The sequence below is a fragment of the Hyaena hyaena genome, unplaced genomic scaffold, assembly GCF_003009895.1.
Source record: "Hyaena hyaena isolate Hyena2069 unplaced genomic scaffold, ASM300989v1 scaffold_386, whole genome shotgun sequence".
In the NCBI taxonomy this organism is placed as follows: domain Eukaryota; kingdom Metazoa; phylum Chordata; class Mammalia; order Carnivora; family Hyaenidae; genus Hyaena; species Hyaena hyaena.
Genome location: NW_024081020.1, coordinates 1,681,304 through 1,698,530, shown reverse-complemented (window position 1 = coordinate 1,698,530; position 17,227 = coordinate 1,681,304). Strand labels below are relative to the sequence as shown.

Genomic DNA, 17,227 nt, shown 5'->3' with positions numbered 1-17,227 from the left:
GTTCTCCAGCCTTGGTGTAGGCTTGTGGCAGACCTGCCCCTGGCTGTCCACAGTGCCGGGAGGTGGGCCTAGAAGGAGCTAGGAGAGTCAGACCCCCCACCTGCCTGGCCCTGCAGCCCTTCAGAACTCTCACCCTGTCCTTGGGAGACTCAACTTCACTGGGTTCTTAGAACCTTGGCCCACCTGCAGTTCCTTGCCCCCCACCTCTGCCAAGGTCAAGGTCAGGCTCGTGGGGCTTTGCTGCAGAGGGATGGGTGGGGAAGTCATCAGTCACTGCCTTATTCAGTGTCTCTCCACCCTCCCGCCCCCCACACACACCATCTCAGCACTCAGCCTCCCTGGCAAGCTGGAGGCTGCCAATGCAAATGGGTTTCCCAGTAGCCTCGCCAGAGGCTAGAGTCAAATTTCAGTGCCAGCTTTCTGGGAGAGAAGGACAGGGGGGAGGGGGCGGGTAACAGGTGCACACTGGAGCAATCTCCTTGCAGCCCCGCCTGCAGAGCTGAGGCCGGCAGGATCACCCCACCCCGCGCACCCCGTGGCTCACATCTGCCCTGCACCAGTTCTACAGCTTTCACTGCTGGGAAGTCCCTCTCACATGTAACCCAAATACTTCAGGCCACAGTACAAGCCTTGGCCTTTTCTTGTCTCCTAGGGGCCTAGGCCTGTTAGAACGGGACAGAACAGTGCCCACCCCTGCTCGGTGAGACTCACTTGGCACATGAGGCCAGTGCACCCAGGTTCCCGGGGTTGAAGACTATTTTCCTCTGCAGCCACAGCCACAAGCCCCCCCAGCTCTGGGCCTGCCTCAGTCTCCCCATTTCTACAATGCACAGGAAAGGACCATCTACCAAGTGGAGTCACCAAAGAACCTTCCATCCCAACCCCTTGGTACCTGGACACCCAGACCTTCTGCTCCCGGCCAACTTGGCCCTGCACCCTCTTCAGGGAAGCACCATTTTAATTCACCTTTATTTTAAAAATAAATACTCCGTTTCACTTTCAGACTGGGGGTGGTGCCGGACATAGGCTGGGAGGCCTTCCCTGTGGGCAGGGTTGAACCTCAGCCGCCCCCAAACACTCCCCCACAAATGCCTGAAATGCCTCTCTTGCTGTTCCTTCTGGTAGGCAGCCATGCGTGGCTGAGGAGAGCATTGCGTGATTATGGGCTTCCAGGCTGGGGGCCAGGCTGAGAGCACCTCCCTAGGGTCCTAGCTGGGAGCTTAGTGCCTAGGAGAAGGTGCTCACCCTCTGGCTAACGCAGTCCCCCACCTGAGGCCCACCCCCTCTCAGACCGGGAACATTAGATGCAGGTGATCAGCAGGTCCACGGAGGTAGGCACTTGGATCTCCTCGAAGAGCACATGGCTTCCAGAAGCCCCGGAGCCCTCTGCCTTGGCCGCAGCCCTCAGCAGGTGCTGGGCCTGCTGCAGGAGGCGCTGGTTGCGACGGCGGCCGAGCCTGCGCAGCGCCAGGATGGCCACCACGTGGTCCCGCCTGCAAAGACACATCCCTTTCACTGCAGGCCTGGCATCTCCACAGCGCTTCCAGCCTGGAGTGAGGGGAGCCCCTGGGCGCAAGTGGCAGGTGCACCCAGCATTCCTGAGCCTGGCCTGAGAAGGAGGGGAGCCAGGAGGGGCAGAGCCCTGGACACTCTGACTGGGACTGGAAGGAAGGGGAGCTGGGTAGGGAGGGGGAGGGGCATGGCCCTGGGGGAACACAGCCTAAGCAGAGATTCAAGGAACCGTGGAGTGCGAGAAGTGAGTCGGTCTCAGGAAGAGCGGGTGCAGGCCAAGAAGCCTCTTACTGTGAGCATTGTGCAGGGAGCCACAGACAGGCAGCAAGGAGAGTCCGCCTCCAGGAAGTGGCGGTAGAGAAGGGTGGGCAGCCCCGGGTAGGGCAGCCCCAGCGACCAGGGGGAACCCCCGCAGCACTGTGGGGGGCGGGGGTAGTCACCTCCGGCCAAAGGCCCTGTCCGGGCTGGGGAAACGGGCTTTGCCCCGGGCTCTCTGCGGCCTCCCCATCCCGGAATCTCCAAGGCTATAGAGAGATTCAGGCTGGAATTTCCGCGAGTTCGATGACTCACCATCCCCCCCCCCAAACTCCCCCCGAACCCCGGGATCAAAGCTTCTTTCCTCTTGGCCGGGTCTCAGGATCTCAGGCTCCCAGAAGGGCTTTTTGGCAAGGGGGCCGAGCCTCCCTTTCAGAGTCCCGGACGGGTACTTGTCCTCGTCCTCGGGCGCCTGAGGAGAGGCCCGACCCCCCTCACGCTCTAGAGGCCTCGGGATCCCGAGGCACCTAATGCCAAACCGAGAACAGCGGAAGGCGGGGCAGCCCCGCTCCCCCGCCCCGCCCCCGCCCCGTGCGCGGACGACCGCCCGCACCTGCGCACCCGCGCACACGAGCGCTCGCCGCCCGCGCCCCGCCCGCGCCTCGGCCCAGCTCCGCATCCACCGCCCACCCAGAGCCGCTGGGTCCCTTCACAAGGCCACAGGCCCCCGACCCCGGGCCGGCGGCGCCCAGGGAGGGAGCGGGTGGGGCAGGACCTGATGTCTGGGTAGCTCCCGATGAGTGTCTCCAGGTGCCGCCCGATGTCGTCCTTGGAAGTCTCCCCGAGAATGTCAGCAACGCACGGGATAGCCTGGCCCAGCCACGTGGCCTCTGAGCCCTGCGCGGAAAGGGGGCCCCTGGCGGCATGGGCCTCCTCCGGTGGGGGCCGCCTTGCCGCCCCTGCCTGTAACCCGGATGCTAATGCACCGTCCCCGCTGTGACTGCCTCCCGCACGCGTGGCGTTAGGGGGCTCGGCTCTTGGCGCTGTGGACGGAGCCGCAGCACGATCAGAGATGTCTTCCGGTCTCTGCCCAGATGGGTAAACCGAGGCCCGGGCCTGGAAGTCCTGCCGGGAACCCTACAGCGTGTCTGCACCCGGAGGAGGTGCCCCGGGCCCGGATCCGAAGGCCCGGGGGGGCGGGGCCTCCAGCAGGCCCCGCCCCCTGGCTGCTCACTCCCAGACTATATGCAGATATATGCAGATTGTTCTGCCTGGCCCCGCCCCAGCCGTGCCAGACCTCCCAAACCGTCCGGTGTTGACGGAGAGTGGGGAGAACCCGCTCTGCCAAAGCTCGCCCCAGGGGCCTCTTGCGGAGGCCCTCCCCCCGAAATGAGAATAGAGGGTGCCAGGGGAGGCTCCTCAGGCCAGAGGCCCTAGGAGGAGGCTAGCACTGGGGACAGGCAGTCAGTCGATGCTCCTACCAAGCCCTGGAAGGTGTCGCCAATGGCCTGGGCGTCGAGGCCCATCTTCTGGGAGCCAGTCATGCGCTCGACACCGCGGAAGCGCTCACGAGGCCTCAGCACCTGCGCCAGGTATTCGCGGACCACGAACCGGTGTGCCTCCTGCAGAGTCTCCTGGGCCATCCGGGACCAGCGTCAGAGTCAGAGCCCCCGGCCCTAGCCCTGGGCATGCCCCCACCAGAGCCCTGTCCCCTTGAGATACCTGTGCCCACAGTGGGGCCACATGCTCCAGGTGGTGGGCGAAGGCCACCACTTTGTCCATGAGGGGCTGCAGCACGTCCTGTGTCAGCCAGGCCTTGGTGCACAGGACCCTGAACAGCGGCTAGGAGCAGAGGGGACAGGAGTCTTCTAACCCTCTCCTCGTCCCCTAGCCTCTCTCCTCAGAGCCGGTGCATGGCTCCCAACAGGGGTGTTTCAGGCCGAGGGACAATCGTCACCAGGAAGAAACTTGGGGGGGGGCTAGCTGACACCCTTCTAATGTCACCCGAGTTACATCTCCTCTCTCAGCCACGAGTGTCAACAGGCCTTTTGCAAGAATGACTCCTCCGGGCCCTGAGCACCAGGGGACAGGGTTTGAGTTCAAGCCTCTAGGCAGGCCTTGCTTAGGGGAGCCTGGGGAGGCCTTGAGGGACTGGGTGAAGGGTCTGGTTTCTTGAACCCATCCTCTCTGAGAGGCAGAGCCTGATGTAGGTAGGCGTTTCCTGACCTCACTGCACAGCTAGGGATTTATCTGGGTCCCTTGCCCACACCTCAACACACCCCCCAAAACTGCCCCTGACATAAGTGAATGCTAGGACTTGGACCCCCAGGCTCAGGGCGCAGGAGCACCCGCTGGGTGTGGAAAGCAGGGCGACAAGGGCCTGCCCCACTCACCTGCACATCACACTGCAAGCCCTGGAGCAGCCGCTTCTGGAAGACACAGATGGCTGTCACTAGAGGTTTCTCCAGCTCTTCAAAGGTTCCTGGGAATATGGCCAGAAGTCTGGTCCTGGGGAGGGGCCAGGACAGGAGATGGAGTGGGCAAGGAGGGGCAGGTTGTAGAACAAGTTCCAGTATACAGCCGTGGAGGCCAGGTGCCATTCACTTAGACTATAGTGTGAAGGGCAGCCCACGGGGCTGCACAGTAGTAGTAGTAGCCTGAAGGCACAAAGCCCCGGGAGCTGATCACAGAGGGTAGGTCAGCAGGGTGATGGTGGTGGCCCCATGCAGAGCAGAACTCCCCTGTTGCGTCTCTGGACCAAACCTCCAACTGTCTTGGTGATGAGACAGCGCAGCCCGGCCATGACTGGCACAGAGGCCCTCCTTTGAGCCTCACAACTGTCTCTCTGAAGGTGACAATGTCCCCATTTCACTTTTGAGGCGACTGAGGGCCAGGCTATGCCCAGTCCCCAGAACAGGGACACAGAAAGGCAGGCTCAGTTTCCACCAGGGGCTGGGCCGGAGGCTGTCTACCCAGGGGTCAGAGAATGTTTCCTGGGGCTGAATGAACAGACCAGCTGGCACACATGAGGGGTGAGAGAGTGTTGGAGAAGCGGTCCTCATCATGGTCGCACTCTGGGTTCAGGCCCCAAGTCCAGCACATACTGGATGGTGCATGATGGTGGCCAAGAGGCATTTCTTTGCTGAGCCTCCACTTGCCCCGTCCATGGGGACGCGACCCTCGGGATGAAATACATCAGGCGGCTAAAGCCCCAGCACAGTGCCTGGGTCCCAAGTGCTCCCAAAAAGTGAATACGGAATGATTCCTCTAAGGCACTGAGTCCCCACACAGCCCTAGGGAGCAGGTGCTCCAATCTCCATTTGACGGTTGACAAAAAGAGGCACAGAGGGGGAAGTGACTTATCTCTGGTGGGCAGGTGGCAGAGGTGGGATCGGAGCCCAGACCGGAGGCTCAAGGTCCATGCCTTGCAGCAGCTGGTGCATCCACAATGTGGGGTGCACCGAAGCCTGCCCTGCTGGTGAGGGCACAGAAGGGGGGCAGCCACTGCCTGCAGAAAGGGAGGGCATCTGCCTTCTGGGGGCAGAGGGACCCAGGTCTCACCCTCAGGGTAGTGGGGAGGAGGCGGGAGTGTAAGGGAGGGCTACCCAGAGGAGGGGGTGTCCCTAAAAAGGAAGCCGGCGAACTTGGATGAAGGGAGGAAAGAAAGGAGCCCAGGGCGGCTGGGGACACACTGGGCAGGCAACAGGCGGGAACTGGGGCAGCGGGAACTTCTCAGCCTCTGCTCAGCGTTGAAACTCCCTGCATCTCTTCCAGGGCCTCACCCCCGCAGGGCGGAGGGAGAACTTCCAGCCGGGGAGAGAGCGGAGAGGGGGGCCATCTAGGGAGGCTTTCTGGGAAGTCTCTCCAACGCCACCCGCCGGGCTCCAAGTCCAGACCATTCCGTGCGCACGGGCCGCCACGGGAGCCTACTGCGCCCTGGTTCCCGGAGCTCGCATGCCGCCTGCTGGCCGCGCCAGGCACCTCCCTGCGGAGGCGCAAAGGAGACTCACCTAAGCTCCTCGAAGGCGTTGATACAGGCGCCCAGATGAGGTTCGCTCACCGCCTCCGATTGCAGAAAAGCCTTTTCAAACCTGGGGGCAAAGTATGCAAAAGCCTTAGGGACGCTTACCTATCCGTGGTGCTATGACCCGGGGTCTGCTTCCCTCAGGTCTCTACCCAGACCTGGGGCCTTACAACGAGGCTCCTCTCTCTCATCTGTCCCTGGATCTCGGACTTGGAGCAAACAGGATGGCCCTCACCCCGGGACGACCACCATCCCTACCCTGGTCACTCCACCACCCCACCCCGGGCCAAGGATGTCCCTGCACCTGGCCAGAAAGAGGCCGAGCGCCCGTGAGCAGATGCGCAGGGTGGTGGCCTTCAGTTCCGCAGAGATGGCACCAGCTGCCTTCACGTGCTCGGCCACGAGCTGCAAGGATGCCACGCGCTGAACCCACGCCGAAGCCCAGATCCCACCTGATGCCCCCTGTCCCTCACCTGTGGCCCAGTGACATCTCCAAGCTGACCTGCTCTCATGGTCTCGGCTTTAGCTTCCAACAGCCTCCCAACCCCCCACATCCATAGGCCACTTGCTAAACTGGGCATGGTGTCCTGGCATTCCCAGCCTGGCTGTGCGACCCAGGGTCCCTGATTCCACCCAGGTGGGGCCTTGGGCTCTTGTCTAATGGGGAAGGGAGGTCGAGACCCGACTGTATAGCTCTGGGTGTCCCCAACCTTGAAGGGGACCAAACACCACCTGTGGCCCAGACACACATCCCCCCTCCCGAGACTCACCATGTGGATGTCGATGGACAGCGGTGTGTGGTAGAGGCCCTGGAGCACATCGGGGGCCTCGACGGACACCCAGCGACTCTGCTCTAGCTGCAGGATGCCATCGAAGCAGCTTGTGATCTTGGTCTGTGCAAGGTGGGGAAGGGGGCAGAGTGAGCCCCTCCCAAGAAAGAGGTCCGGGTTCCCCTGCGTCCGGAGCCCGTTCACGCGCCCTGGGAGAAACTGGCCCACCCTGCTGGGGCCCAGGCCCACGCTGAAGGCCACAGGGTGAGAAGTGGCTCTCCCCTGAGCCAGGACCACACACTCAGGGTGATTCTGGGCTCCACCCTTCCCCACAGTGAGGCAGCCACGTTCAACCTGGACAGCGCCCCTCGGGCCTGGCCCTGCCCTGGCCTCACCTCTAGGAAGCTGGTGTAGTCGCTCTCCAGGCGTGCCCACACGGCGGGTGCCAGGAGTGGGGGCAGCGGCTCTGTGGACAGAGTGAGGTCCGGGGCACCCAGGAAGTCAGGACTGGAAGGCAGGGTAGGGGCTGAGGGCCTGGGCCGGGCTCTGACACACCAGCGGCTACCCTAATTCCCCCCTGGCCAAAGCCTCAGCCCCCAAGCACCACACAGCTTCAGGGACCTGCCTCTCTCCAAGCCCCACCAGGGAGGTGCAGAGAGTGATGGGTACCTGCCCAAGGCCACACAGTAAATTAATGAGCCCAGGAGTGTAGGCACCCTCCTCCCACCCGCTCTCTGGTCTTCGCAGCTGAAGAGTGCTCAGTGCCAAAGGTAACCCACCCCACCGCACCCCACAGGGCTGGAGCTGGGAGCAGGTGCCCATCCAAGGGGAAGAGTGGGGGTGAAATCCAACCCATGTCAGGCACCTCTGAGCTGCAGTTGTGTCCTGCCGGGGTGGGGTGCCCTTTTCTAAATGCTCAAAGGCATCCTGAGGACTACAGAGGCCTCGGCCTGGGCTCCCCGTCGGGAAGCAACCTCCCCTCAGGTGCTGTCGGCTCGCGGGAGCGGGTGCATGGGTAGCACCGTAGGAAAACCCCTGTCTGGGGACAGAGTACCGAGGCCCAGACCAAGAAAAAAAGAACGTCAAAGTCCCCGGGGTCTCTGACGCCCGTCCACCAGCCCTCTCCCGGGAAGAAAGAGAGAAAAGGTGCCCTGCGCGCCCCCGGGTGGGCGATCCCAGCCCCTCCCTGCCCCTCTGGGCGCTCCGGCCGGGGCCCCACCTGCAGTAGACGTTGGCGGCCCAGTCCAGCAGGACGTAGAGCTGCTCGCAGCCCCGGGCGTCGCGCGCGAGCTCCTGGAGGCGCTGGGCCACCGCGTCGTGGAAGGCGCGCAGGTAGGCTTCCCACGCCGGGAGGCCGGCGGCCGAGTAGGCGGGCTGCACCTCCCGCCGCACCCTGAGCAGGTCGCCGCGGACCAGGCCGCCGAGCTCGGCCAGGAGCTGCGCCAGGCCCGACGCACCCTCGGCCGCCGCGGGGGCTGCCCGCGCGCCCGCCTGCCGCACGCGCTCCCGCGCGCTCCGCCGCACCGCGTCCTCCCAGAGCTGCCGCCAGCGGCGCGGCGTGAGCAGGAAGTCGCCGTCGGCGGGCGCCGCCGGGTGGGCCTCCTCCTCGGCGCGCACCACGCGGGCCACCTCGGCGAGCGCGGCCGCGCCCGCGCCGCCCGCGCCCAGCGTCTCGCGCACGACGGCGCCGATCTCCGCCGCCAGCCCGTCGTAGTGCAGGCACACGTCCATGGCGCGCCGCGCGAAGCCCGTGGGGTCCTGCTCGAAGGTGCCCGAGGCCTTCTGCGCCACAAGCCGCGTCTCCAGCTGCCGCAGCTGCTCGAAGGCCGCGAGCAGTCGCCGCTCCGTGATGAGATCCGCCACAGATTTGCCTTGTGCAAGGGCAGGCAGGGAGAGGGGCGGTGGGGGGGCTTCGTCGGACCCTTGGCCCCAAACTAAGACCCGGGGGGCCCTGTTCTCGCCCATCGGAGCCGGGCCGCCCGGCCACAGAGCTCCACTGAAGTCTGCTCCCGGAGCAACGGCCCCCACCTGCCGGGATCGTCCTCGGAATCACTCGTGGAGAGGGGTATCCCCAAGCCCCCCGAAACCTGGCTGAAGACAGCAGGTGGGATCAGGCCCTGCCTTCCCGGCCTTCAGCCCCTACCTTCTCCCAGGCTCCCACCTCCACCCCCGGCTCTGCTGAGCTGGGCCTGGTGGCCTCAGTCGCAGCCTTGACTGCAGGGCTGTTGGGGTCAGAGCTCCGGCTGTGCGCGCCCCCCGGTCCCTGCGCTTCTTGCTGCCTCCCCCCCCCCCCCGCTCTGGGCCCGCCCCCAGCAGCCCTCCCCCAACACCTGCAGCCGCCCCTTCGGGGCCCCGGGGCCAATGTGTCCTGCGCCCGCAGCCCCCCGTGACCTCCCCTCCAGGCACGTGGCTGCCACACACCCTCCGCGACCCTGTGCTCTGAGAGGGCCCCGCCTTGTCCATCACTGTAGTCTGGCCAGGGGCCTGCCTGTGGAAGGCTGTGGGGAGGTGAGGGTTCTGGGGTCCTACAAATGTGGGTTCAACTCCCATTTCTCCGCTTCCTGGCTGTGGGATGTGAGGCAGACCACTTAACCTCTCTGAGCCTCACTTCGCTCACTCTGGCCTCTCTGAGCTGCCCAGGGGATGCTCCCCTGCTTGAAAGGCTGGGAGAATGTAAAATGCAATTCTGCGCAGGGGTGTTTGGGGGAACTGCCGGGAAGCCTGGCCTCTGCGGCCCCCTCTCTGCCCTGTTTCCTCCCATGCTCAGTATTCTTTGTGAAGCTCTCACCTTCCTCTTGTTCTGGTTCCTCAGGCCCCACCCTGGTGGTTGACAGCCCACTGCCACCGTCCGTGATGTCTGAGGGCCCCTCTGGGCTGTGGCCCCCCCGTGGCGCAGCAGCGGGGCCGCCATCTAGGGAGCGCCGGAAAGGCCGCAGCAGGAACCGGGAGCTGCGTTGCAGCAGGCTCGGGTCCTCCCCGGGGGCCTGGCCCAATGCCCGCCAGCTTGCCCGGGAGAAGGCCCGCCGAAGGGTGCCCAGGCCGGGCCGAGTGTCCTCGTGGTGGGTGCTGGGCGCGTCCCCCTTGCTTGCCTGCTGAGCACCCCGCACTGGGGTCTGTGCCTTCTCCGACTCCTCCGGGCTGTGCAGTTCCGGCCAGGAGGTCACCGTCTCCGGCAACGGCATTTTGGCAGCAGGAAAGCTGGGGATGAAAAGGGGTCTCAGGAGGCCGGGGTGGGGGAGACGGCCCTGGGGAATGGGCACGGGAACCTCGTGAGGGCCTGGGAGGCCTGGAGGAGCCCAGTGGCTTGCCTGGGTCAGAGAAGCGTCTCCCAGGAGATGACCCCCAGGCTGTCTCATGGCCAGAGCTCCATTCATGCCAGACTGCAGCTGGCACTGAGATGTAGGCAGATACTTCCTTCTGGAAAACTCCCTGATACCGCCTTCCAACGGGTATCCCCCCGGTGCCCACCCTCACTGGTCCTGCCAGGCCAGAGCCTCCCACCCTCAGACTTGGAGAGGGGAGTTGAACAGGCAGATTCTGGGGGCACAGCCGAACCCGCAGCCCACAGTCCCCAGGGCTGGGCCCAGCAACCACATCCAGGATTTCCTGGACCTTAGGTCCTGAGACCTAAAATGTCCACTCTCCCCACCCCCTAGCACTCACTCCCCCTTCCCCCAAAGCCCTCAGCTCACCCCCATTCAGCCCATCAGGCCCAGCTGCTTCTGCTCAAAGGGGAGCTCGGAGAACTCTCCGTGTTTAGACCTGGAGGGAGGCAGGGCCAGGCTTCGGGGTCTCTGGCCACCTCTGGCTGCCCCTGAGGCTGCCCCAACTTATCCGCTTATCCGGGCCTTGCAGCCCTGTGGGCGGAGGTGGTGGGAGGGGCCACAGGTCTATATTTAACCAGGGCCTGGGGGTTCCCAGGCTGTTCTGCACTCATTGCATCTCCCCACCACCCATCCTGCTGTGATCCGGCCGCTCCCCTATAAGGGGTGGTGTGGGAGGCCCTAGGCCATGGAAGTGCAAAGCTGGGGCGGCCAGGCCCCACCCGGGGCTCCAGGCCCCACCTGGGCTGCACCCACACTCCTTTCAACACAGCCCAGTGGTGTTTGATTTTCTGGCTTTAGGTTAAGCTGGGGTGGGAGAGAGGAGAAAGATTTCTTAGGCTGCTGGGACCTCCCGCCCACCCCATCAAGAGGGTGTTGTGTTTGGGGATGGGGGCTGTACTAGACCAGCAAGATCTTACTTTAGCCTTGGAGAAAGCAGCCGAAAGGAGGGCTGGACCTACTGAAGTCACTGGCCAACCAGAGGCCAGAACCCCCAGCCCTCTCCAGGCTGCCCCATCCCTGGGACAAAGGTCAGCACCTGACCCTTGGCTGACATTGGGTGGGACACCTCTCCCCAGGCCCCCATTTTGCCTTGGGTGGGATGACATTGGGATAGGCAGAGCCCAGACCCTCATCCACCCCCCTACGCCCTCCAGTGATGTCTGTCCAGGGGTCAGACATGGAAGGGGGCAGCCGAGGCCCGCTTTCCTCTTCCCAGATGCCATCTGACAGCTGGACGGGCCTCACAGAGAGGGGCAGGCCCAGGTGACTGATGAGGCCTTATCTGCCCCTCCCAGGCCACAGGTCTTTGTCCTCTCCTGGCACCGGGACTCAGGGACACTGCCCTGACTCAGACTAACCCACACACGCATGGAACATGGTCACAAGAGCTCTTTGCACCCCCCCCCAACTCCCCTCTCCCTGGTGGCCCTCAGCGTCCAGCAGGGTCTGGGGGATGATGAAGAGAATCATCTGGGCCTGTGCTGTGCCCAGATGTGCTTCAAGCTCTATCACCAGGGGACGTGGGGAAAGGACAAGTGGGCCCTGCCTTGGATGGGTGGAGCTTACACTTAGTAAGCACCTACTGTGTGCCAGGCCCACAGCCTGGAGCACACAGATGCCCGTAATAACAAAGCTGTAAGATGTCATTTCATTTCCTAGAAGCGAAGACAGGCTCAGAAAGGGGCGGGGCCTTGCCTCTAGTCACACAGCTCTGGGCTGGGGAGCCACAGCCAACCCAGGCTTGTGTAGAAAGGGGAGCAGAGGCTGGGCTCCCGCATTTCCCAGTGCCGTGAGCCAGGGCTGCTGCCCGAGGACCCATTTCCCCCAGCCGAGGGGCCCGCTGTAGGGACAGATCTCAGATGCCAGGACGGGGGTCTAGAGGCAGATTCTGGGGGAAGGAGAAGCAGCTGGCAGTTGGGTCTTATGTGAGGCACAGAAGCAGATGGGTGCCCCCAGCCTGCTCAGCCACCCGCGTCCAGAGCTAGTCCCGCCATGAAGGCCCACCGAGGCCTCAGGCCCATCTGGCAGCCACCTCCGGGCCTGCTCCGTTTCCCAAGCCATGGTTGACCTTCCCACAGCACAAGCCAACCAGCTCACTCGCTTGCTTTAAGCCCTTCCGTGGCTCCCCACAGCCCCGCACCGGAAGCCCCCCTATCCCGGACAGAACTTTCTCCAGCCTTGCCTCCCTGACCTGCACCCACCCAGCCTCCTGGGCACCTCTCTGTCCCCTGAATGTCCAGCCGCCCAGCTTCCTCTCAGGCTGCATCCGCTCCCAGCCTCCCCATCTTTGCTCTCCAAGTCTGACCTGGGTTTCAGGGCCCAGGAGCAAGGGTGCCCCCACCTCCAAGGTGTCCTTGGGCCACGCTACACTTCCTTACTGGCCTGGGGGCCCCGGTCCCCCTGAGCCTCCCTGTCGGCCCAGAGCCAGCCTGAAGGAGGCGTGGCCGTCAGGACCAGGTCCGCCCTCGCCACACCGGTACCTGGCGGACTGGATGCCCTGCTGACTCTACCTTGGCCCGCCCCGTACCTGCCACCCCGTACCCAGCAGGACTCTCTCTGGCTCTTTCTCTCTCTGGCCCTCCGGCCCATTGTCCTGAATGTTCAGAGGCGCTGGCTGCTGGCCTGGGGCTCGGGCCTGGTGTCTGTTGGCCCATTCCATTCCACATTTGCCAGGAAGGATTAGTTAAGCAACAAGGCAAGAGAATAAATGAGGTTTGGATATTGGGAAGGCCGGTAAATCTGTCATTAAATCTGTCGTTATTCGTTATTCGTAGGCGGTAGGCTATCTGCTTACAAGAGCTTTCCTATGTATTAGGAAAAGCCTGTTAGGAAAAAGTGCTAAAAAGGTTCCTCTTAATAGTGACAAAGCAAAGGCCTCCTGAGGTGCCTTCACCCTCAGGAAAAGCACACTTCTCCTCAACTGGGCACTCGAGGCCCTTCCTAACCCACGGCCCTCAGCTCCTTCCCCCCTCGCTCACCCACCCTAACCTCCCGCCTCTCTCTCCTCCACACCTTGTACAGGCTGTTCCTTCTGTCAGCAGGGACCTCACCCCCACCTTCTTGACCCACCTTCGAGCTTCGATACCAAGCAGCCTCTCCTGACCAGGTCAGCACCTCCCGCTCTGGGCTTGGCCCCAGCCCTGGGTGTAGCTTCTCTCCTGACCGAGGGACAGGTGCATAGTCTGGGGAGTCTGCCCCTTGCCAGGGCAGGTACCCAGGGAACACAGGTAAGCAATCTAATGTGAAAGTGTAGCCTGGGGGTGTGCTGCCGCTCTGGGGTGTGTATGGGCTTTGCGTGTCGACCCGAGTGTGTTTCCCAGTCTGTGTGCAAGCGCTCTCTCCATTGAGTCCACAGATGTGTGTCTGTGCCCACGAGCATGTCCTGGTGTCCACATGGATCTGCGTTCCGCATGGGTGTGCGCGTACACTGCGATTTGCGCTGGCGTCTGGCCTGGGCTCTGAGCTAAGGCTCTTGGCTCAGAAAGCCACAAGCAGGGCCAGAACTCTCAGCACCTTGAATCCCCGCCCACCATCCACAGCACCCCGGTGCCCGCCGACTCCACCTGCACCCAACGTACCTGCTGAGCGAGTGGACGCCAGGCCCCAGGCAGATCAGGGCTGCCGGGGACGCCGGGCCCTCCAAGCTGGGCCTCGGTGGCCTGGCCTCCAGAGCAGCCGGAGCGAAGGACCCGCAGCAGCAGCTGGGACTTCCCAGCCAGGTCGCACCGCCCTGGGCCCGTCAGCCCCACCCCGAGCCCCACCCTCCACCCCGACCCCAGAGTTTCACTTTCAGAAAGGCTTTTACTCTCTCCCCGGTCCAGAGACTATCGCTACAACCTTTGATTCGTGGCAGCTTCGGCTCTGGCTGAGAGTCCGGGAGGCTGTGGGGAAGGGGGGGGGAAGGGCAGCGCTGGAGAGCTCCAGGCATGGATGGGGGATGGGCGCTGCCGCCCCCTGCTGTGCTCCTACCGAGGCCAGAGGGGCAGAGGCAGGGCTGCCCGGGTGGGGGGGGGGAATGGGGGAACAGGGGTACATCCAGCCCAAGGCACCAAAGCCCAAAAGCCCAGAAGAACCCCTCCCTCCAGGACAGAGATGCTGGCACCAGGCCCACGTGCAAGGCTCATCCTGAGAGCCAGGCAGGCAGAAACATGGGCTGGGGGGCACAGGGAGGGGATGTCACAGTGACAGCAGTGTCCTGTCACAGTGACAGCAGAGGGAATGCGCTAAGCCACAGCCATTCCTTAAGGCTTCAGGAGCTGGAGTGGATGGGGCTAGAGGGAAGAAGGGTTACACTCAGGTGAGGAGGGATGGTGGGTGTTCTGGTCAGGGGTCGGCAAAGGTGTAGATGGGCCCCGGGCCTGCTGAATGGAGGCCCCAGGGCCTCCTCCTCCACAGTCCATCAGGTTGGAGGCGTCTAGTGGAGAGGGTCACTGAGACTTCCCAGAAGAGGCGGCTACACATCTTCACGGGGGAATACCACTGCTGGCATCCTAGGAAAAATCTTAGGGAAAATCCAGGGAGGACAGATCCAGGCCTGTCCTGGCCGGGCTGGAGCCACCGCGGCCCGAGGCCGAGCAGGGCAGGTGCTCTGGGCAGCATGCTGAGGACGCGGGGACAAGCCTGTGTGCTGTTGGCCGAGCGCTGCTGCGACGTGGTGCCGCTGGCTGGGGCTTAAACAACACACATTGACTTTCTCAAGGATCTGGAGGCTGGAAACCAAGACCCGGATGTCAGCAGGGCTGCTTCCTCCGCAGGCCTCCCGGTGTGTCCACAGGGTCTCTCCGGCATCCTCACACGGCCGTCCCACATGCCGTCCCTCCGTGCGCGTCCGCGTGTGTCTCCTGTTCTCCTAAGGACACCAGGCATACAGGATTAGGCTTCAAACTAATGGCCTCATTTAACGTAACCATCTTTTTAAAAAATTTGTAAATGTTTATTTAGAGAGAGAGAGAGAGAGTGAGTGGGGGAGGGACAGGGAAAGAGGAGGAGAGAATCCGAAGCAGGCTCCAGGCTCCAAGCTGTCAGCACAGAGACCTACGCAGGGCTTGAACCCACAGACCACGAGATCATGGGCTGAGCCAGAGTCAGACGCCTAACTGACTAAGCCACCTAGGCACCCCTCTTTAAAATAGTCTTAAATGTTTATTTATTTTTGAGAGAGACAGAGGCAGAGCATGAGTGGGGGAGGAGGAGGGGCAGACAGAGATGGAGACAGAATCTGAAACAGGCTCCAGGCTCTGAGCTGTCAGTACAGAGTCCAATGCGGGGCTCGAACTCACAAATCGCGAGATCATGACCTGAGCCTAAATACAAAGCTTAACTGACTGAGCGTTCCCTTAATCACTCTTTAAAGGCCCTGTCTCCAAATACAGCCACCTTCTGAGGTACTGGGGGTTATGACTTCAACATAAGAATTGTTTGAGGACAAAATCCAGCCCATAACAGATTGGAAGGCACCTGGGAGATGGCAGCACCCCATAGCCCTCTGTAGACAGGCCAAGTTGTACCCAGAGATGCCAGTACCTCCTCCAGAAAGCCCTCTGGCTTACAGCTGAATCATTAGCCCTTTGAGCCCTGGGTGCCCCCTGTGAAGTAGGGTTGGTCATAGGGCCCCAGTTCACACCCAGCTGGCTGGCTGGGCCTTTACCCCTGGCTCGGGCTGGTCTGCTCTCAGGCCTCCTGTGCCCTGTGTCTCCGGCAGTCAGAAACTGAGAGATGGGAGGGGCCGGCACGATTCAGGAGACAGAGGGGACACCCCAAGGTGACTTCCCAGGGCCCTTCAGTGGGAGTCCTGGAGCCTCTGTGGAGTAAATATTCTCCACCTCATTGCATGGGAACAAGGCTCAGAGAGGCACAGGACCCTGCTCAGGGCTGCACAGCTAGCGGGACGGGGGTTAGGGTGTAGCCGAGGTTTCTGCCTCTGAGGACTGGGTCTTTCCTTAGGGCCAGGCCCTGGAGGACAGACACGGGGGCTCCTCTGTCTGATCTTCTTGGTCTCCAGTTCACAGGGCATGTTAGGCTCCTGGGGCCTCCAATTATGGGTCACTTCCTTTCAAGAGTGAGGTCCCTGAAAAGCTGGCGGGGGCCAGACCTCTCCCCAGCTCCCAGCTCCGCCCCCTCTAGTCTGCGTCCACTTTTCAGCAGGAGATTGTGATGTTTCTTTTATCCCATGTCCACGTTGTATCCCCCCAACTTTCTCAGTAAAATCCCTTTGGAAAAGTCCCAGCCTTCTCAGGGGCCCTGGACAGAGGGCTGGTCAGGCTGGGGTCAGCAAAAGGCAGAGCAGAGGGGGCAGCTGGGAAGGGAAGGCACAGCTGGGGATCCCACTTAGAGTACAAGTTCAGCTCCCCCACATGAGGCTGCACGTGGGAAAGGCACTTCTGACTCTGAGTCTCAGTTTACTCCTCCATAAAATGGAGGTGGTGTTGGCATCAAATGGGTCTGTTTCTGCAGAGGACTTGGCTCTCAGGTCGGGAAGGGCAGGGAGAAAGAAGGACTCTCATCGCCAGATGCTTGCCTGTCCTAGGGGTTCCGGGAACGCCAGGCTGTCACAGCGCGAATGGAGATGCCAGAGGGGGTGAACTTCACCCACACCACCGCCTGAGGGGCCAAGGCGCAGATCAGTGGGAGAGCAGGAAGCCTGGGCTCCACCCACTGCCCCTCACCGGCTTTGGGCCTGGGCAGGGGACAGGGCGAATATTGCAAAGTTTAGGTGGCCCATCTCCGAAGGGCACTAGGCAGTGACCCCAACCGATGGCAGAGGGAGCCGCAGGATGATTCCCAAAGCCCTTTCCCCAAGTCAGTCGTCCACCCGTGAGTGCAGGCGGGCGGGGCCCCGGCGGGCGGGGCTCCACTTCTGTCCCCCGCTGGTGCCGGGGACAAGAGCTCTTCGGAGAGCAGGCTGGGGCCGACATCAGGGGACTGTGTCCTGTAGGGTGGGGGCCCGCGCTCTGTGGGGCGAGCAGATACTCCCCCAGCTCACTGGGCACGACGGGGTCCCGGGACCTCCATTTATGGGTCACCTCCACTCTCAAGACCTGCCCTGTTAGCTGGTGGCCTCCAGGTGGCACTGTGGGTACCACTCGGGCCTGGGTCTCAGGTGGACCCGGATCCTGTCCCAGCTCAGCTGTTTGTCAGCTGTGGAACCTTGGGAGAGTCGTGTTTATTTATTTTTTTTTTTAAATATTTTTATTTATTTCTAGGAGAGAGAGAGAGAGACAGCGTGAGCAGGGGAGGGTCAGAGAGAGAGGGAGTCACAGACTGAAACAGGCTCCAGGCTCCGAGCTGGCAGTCAGCACAGAGCCCAACGCGGGGCTCGAACCCACGAACCGCGAGATCAT

At 62.7% G+C, this 17,227-nt stretch overlaps 1 protein-coding gene across 1 annotated transcript; it reads right to left on the bottom strand.

The window, feature by feature from the left end:
• Positions 1 to 951: 951 nt before the first annotated feature.
• On the bottom strand, positions 952 to 13,551 carry EXOC3L4 (exocyst complex component 3 like 4). Its single transcript, XM_039251207.1, has 12 exons — positions 13,466 to 13,551; positions 9,350 to 9,759; positions 7,781 to 8,432; positions 6,957 to 7,068; positions 6,562 to 6,684; positions 6,096 to 6,196; positions 5,778 to 5,858; positions 4,161 to 4,275; positions 3,490 to 3,609; positions 3,249 to 3,401; positions 2,543 to 2,664; positions 952 to 1,493 (listed from the first exon to the last, which is right to left on the bottom strand). The coding sequence occupies exons 2-12, from the start codon at positions 9,741 to 9,743 to the stop codon at positions 1,301 to 1,303; spliced, it is 2,166 nt and encodes a 721-aa protein (XP_039107138.1). The 5' UTR covers positions 9,744 to 9,759; positions 13,466 to 13,551; the 3' UTR covers positions 952 to 1,300.
• Positions 13,552 to 17,227: the final 3,676 nt, after the last annotated feature.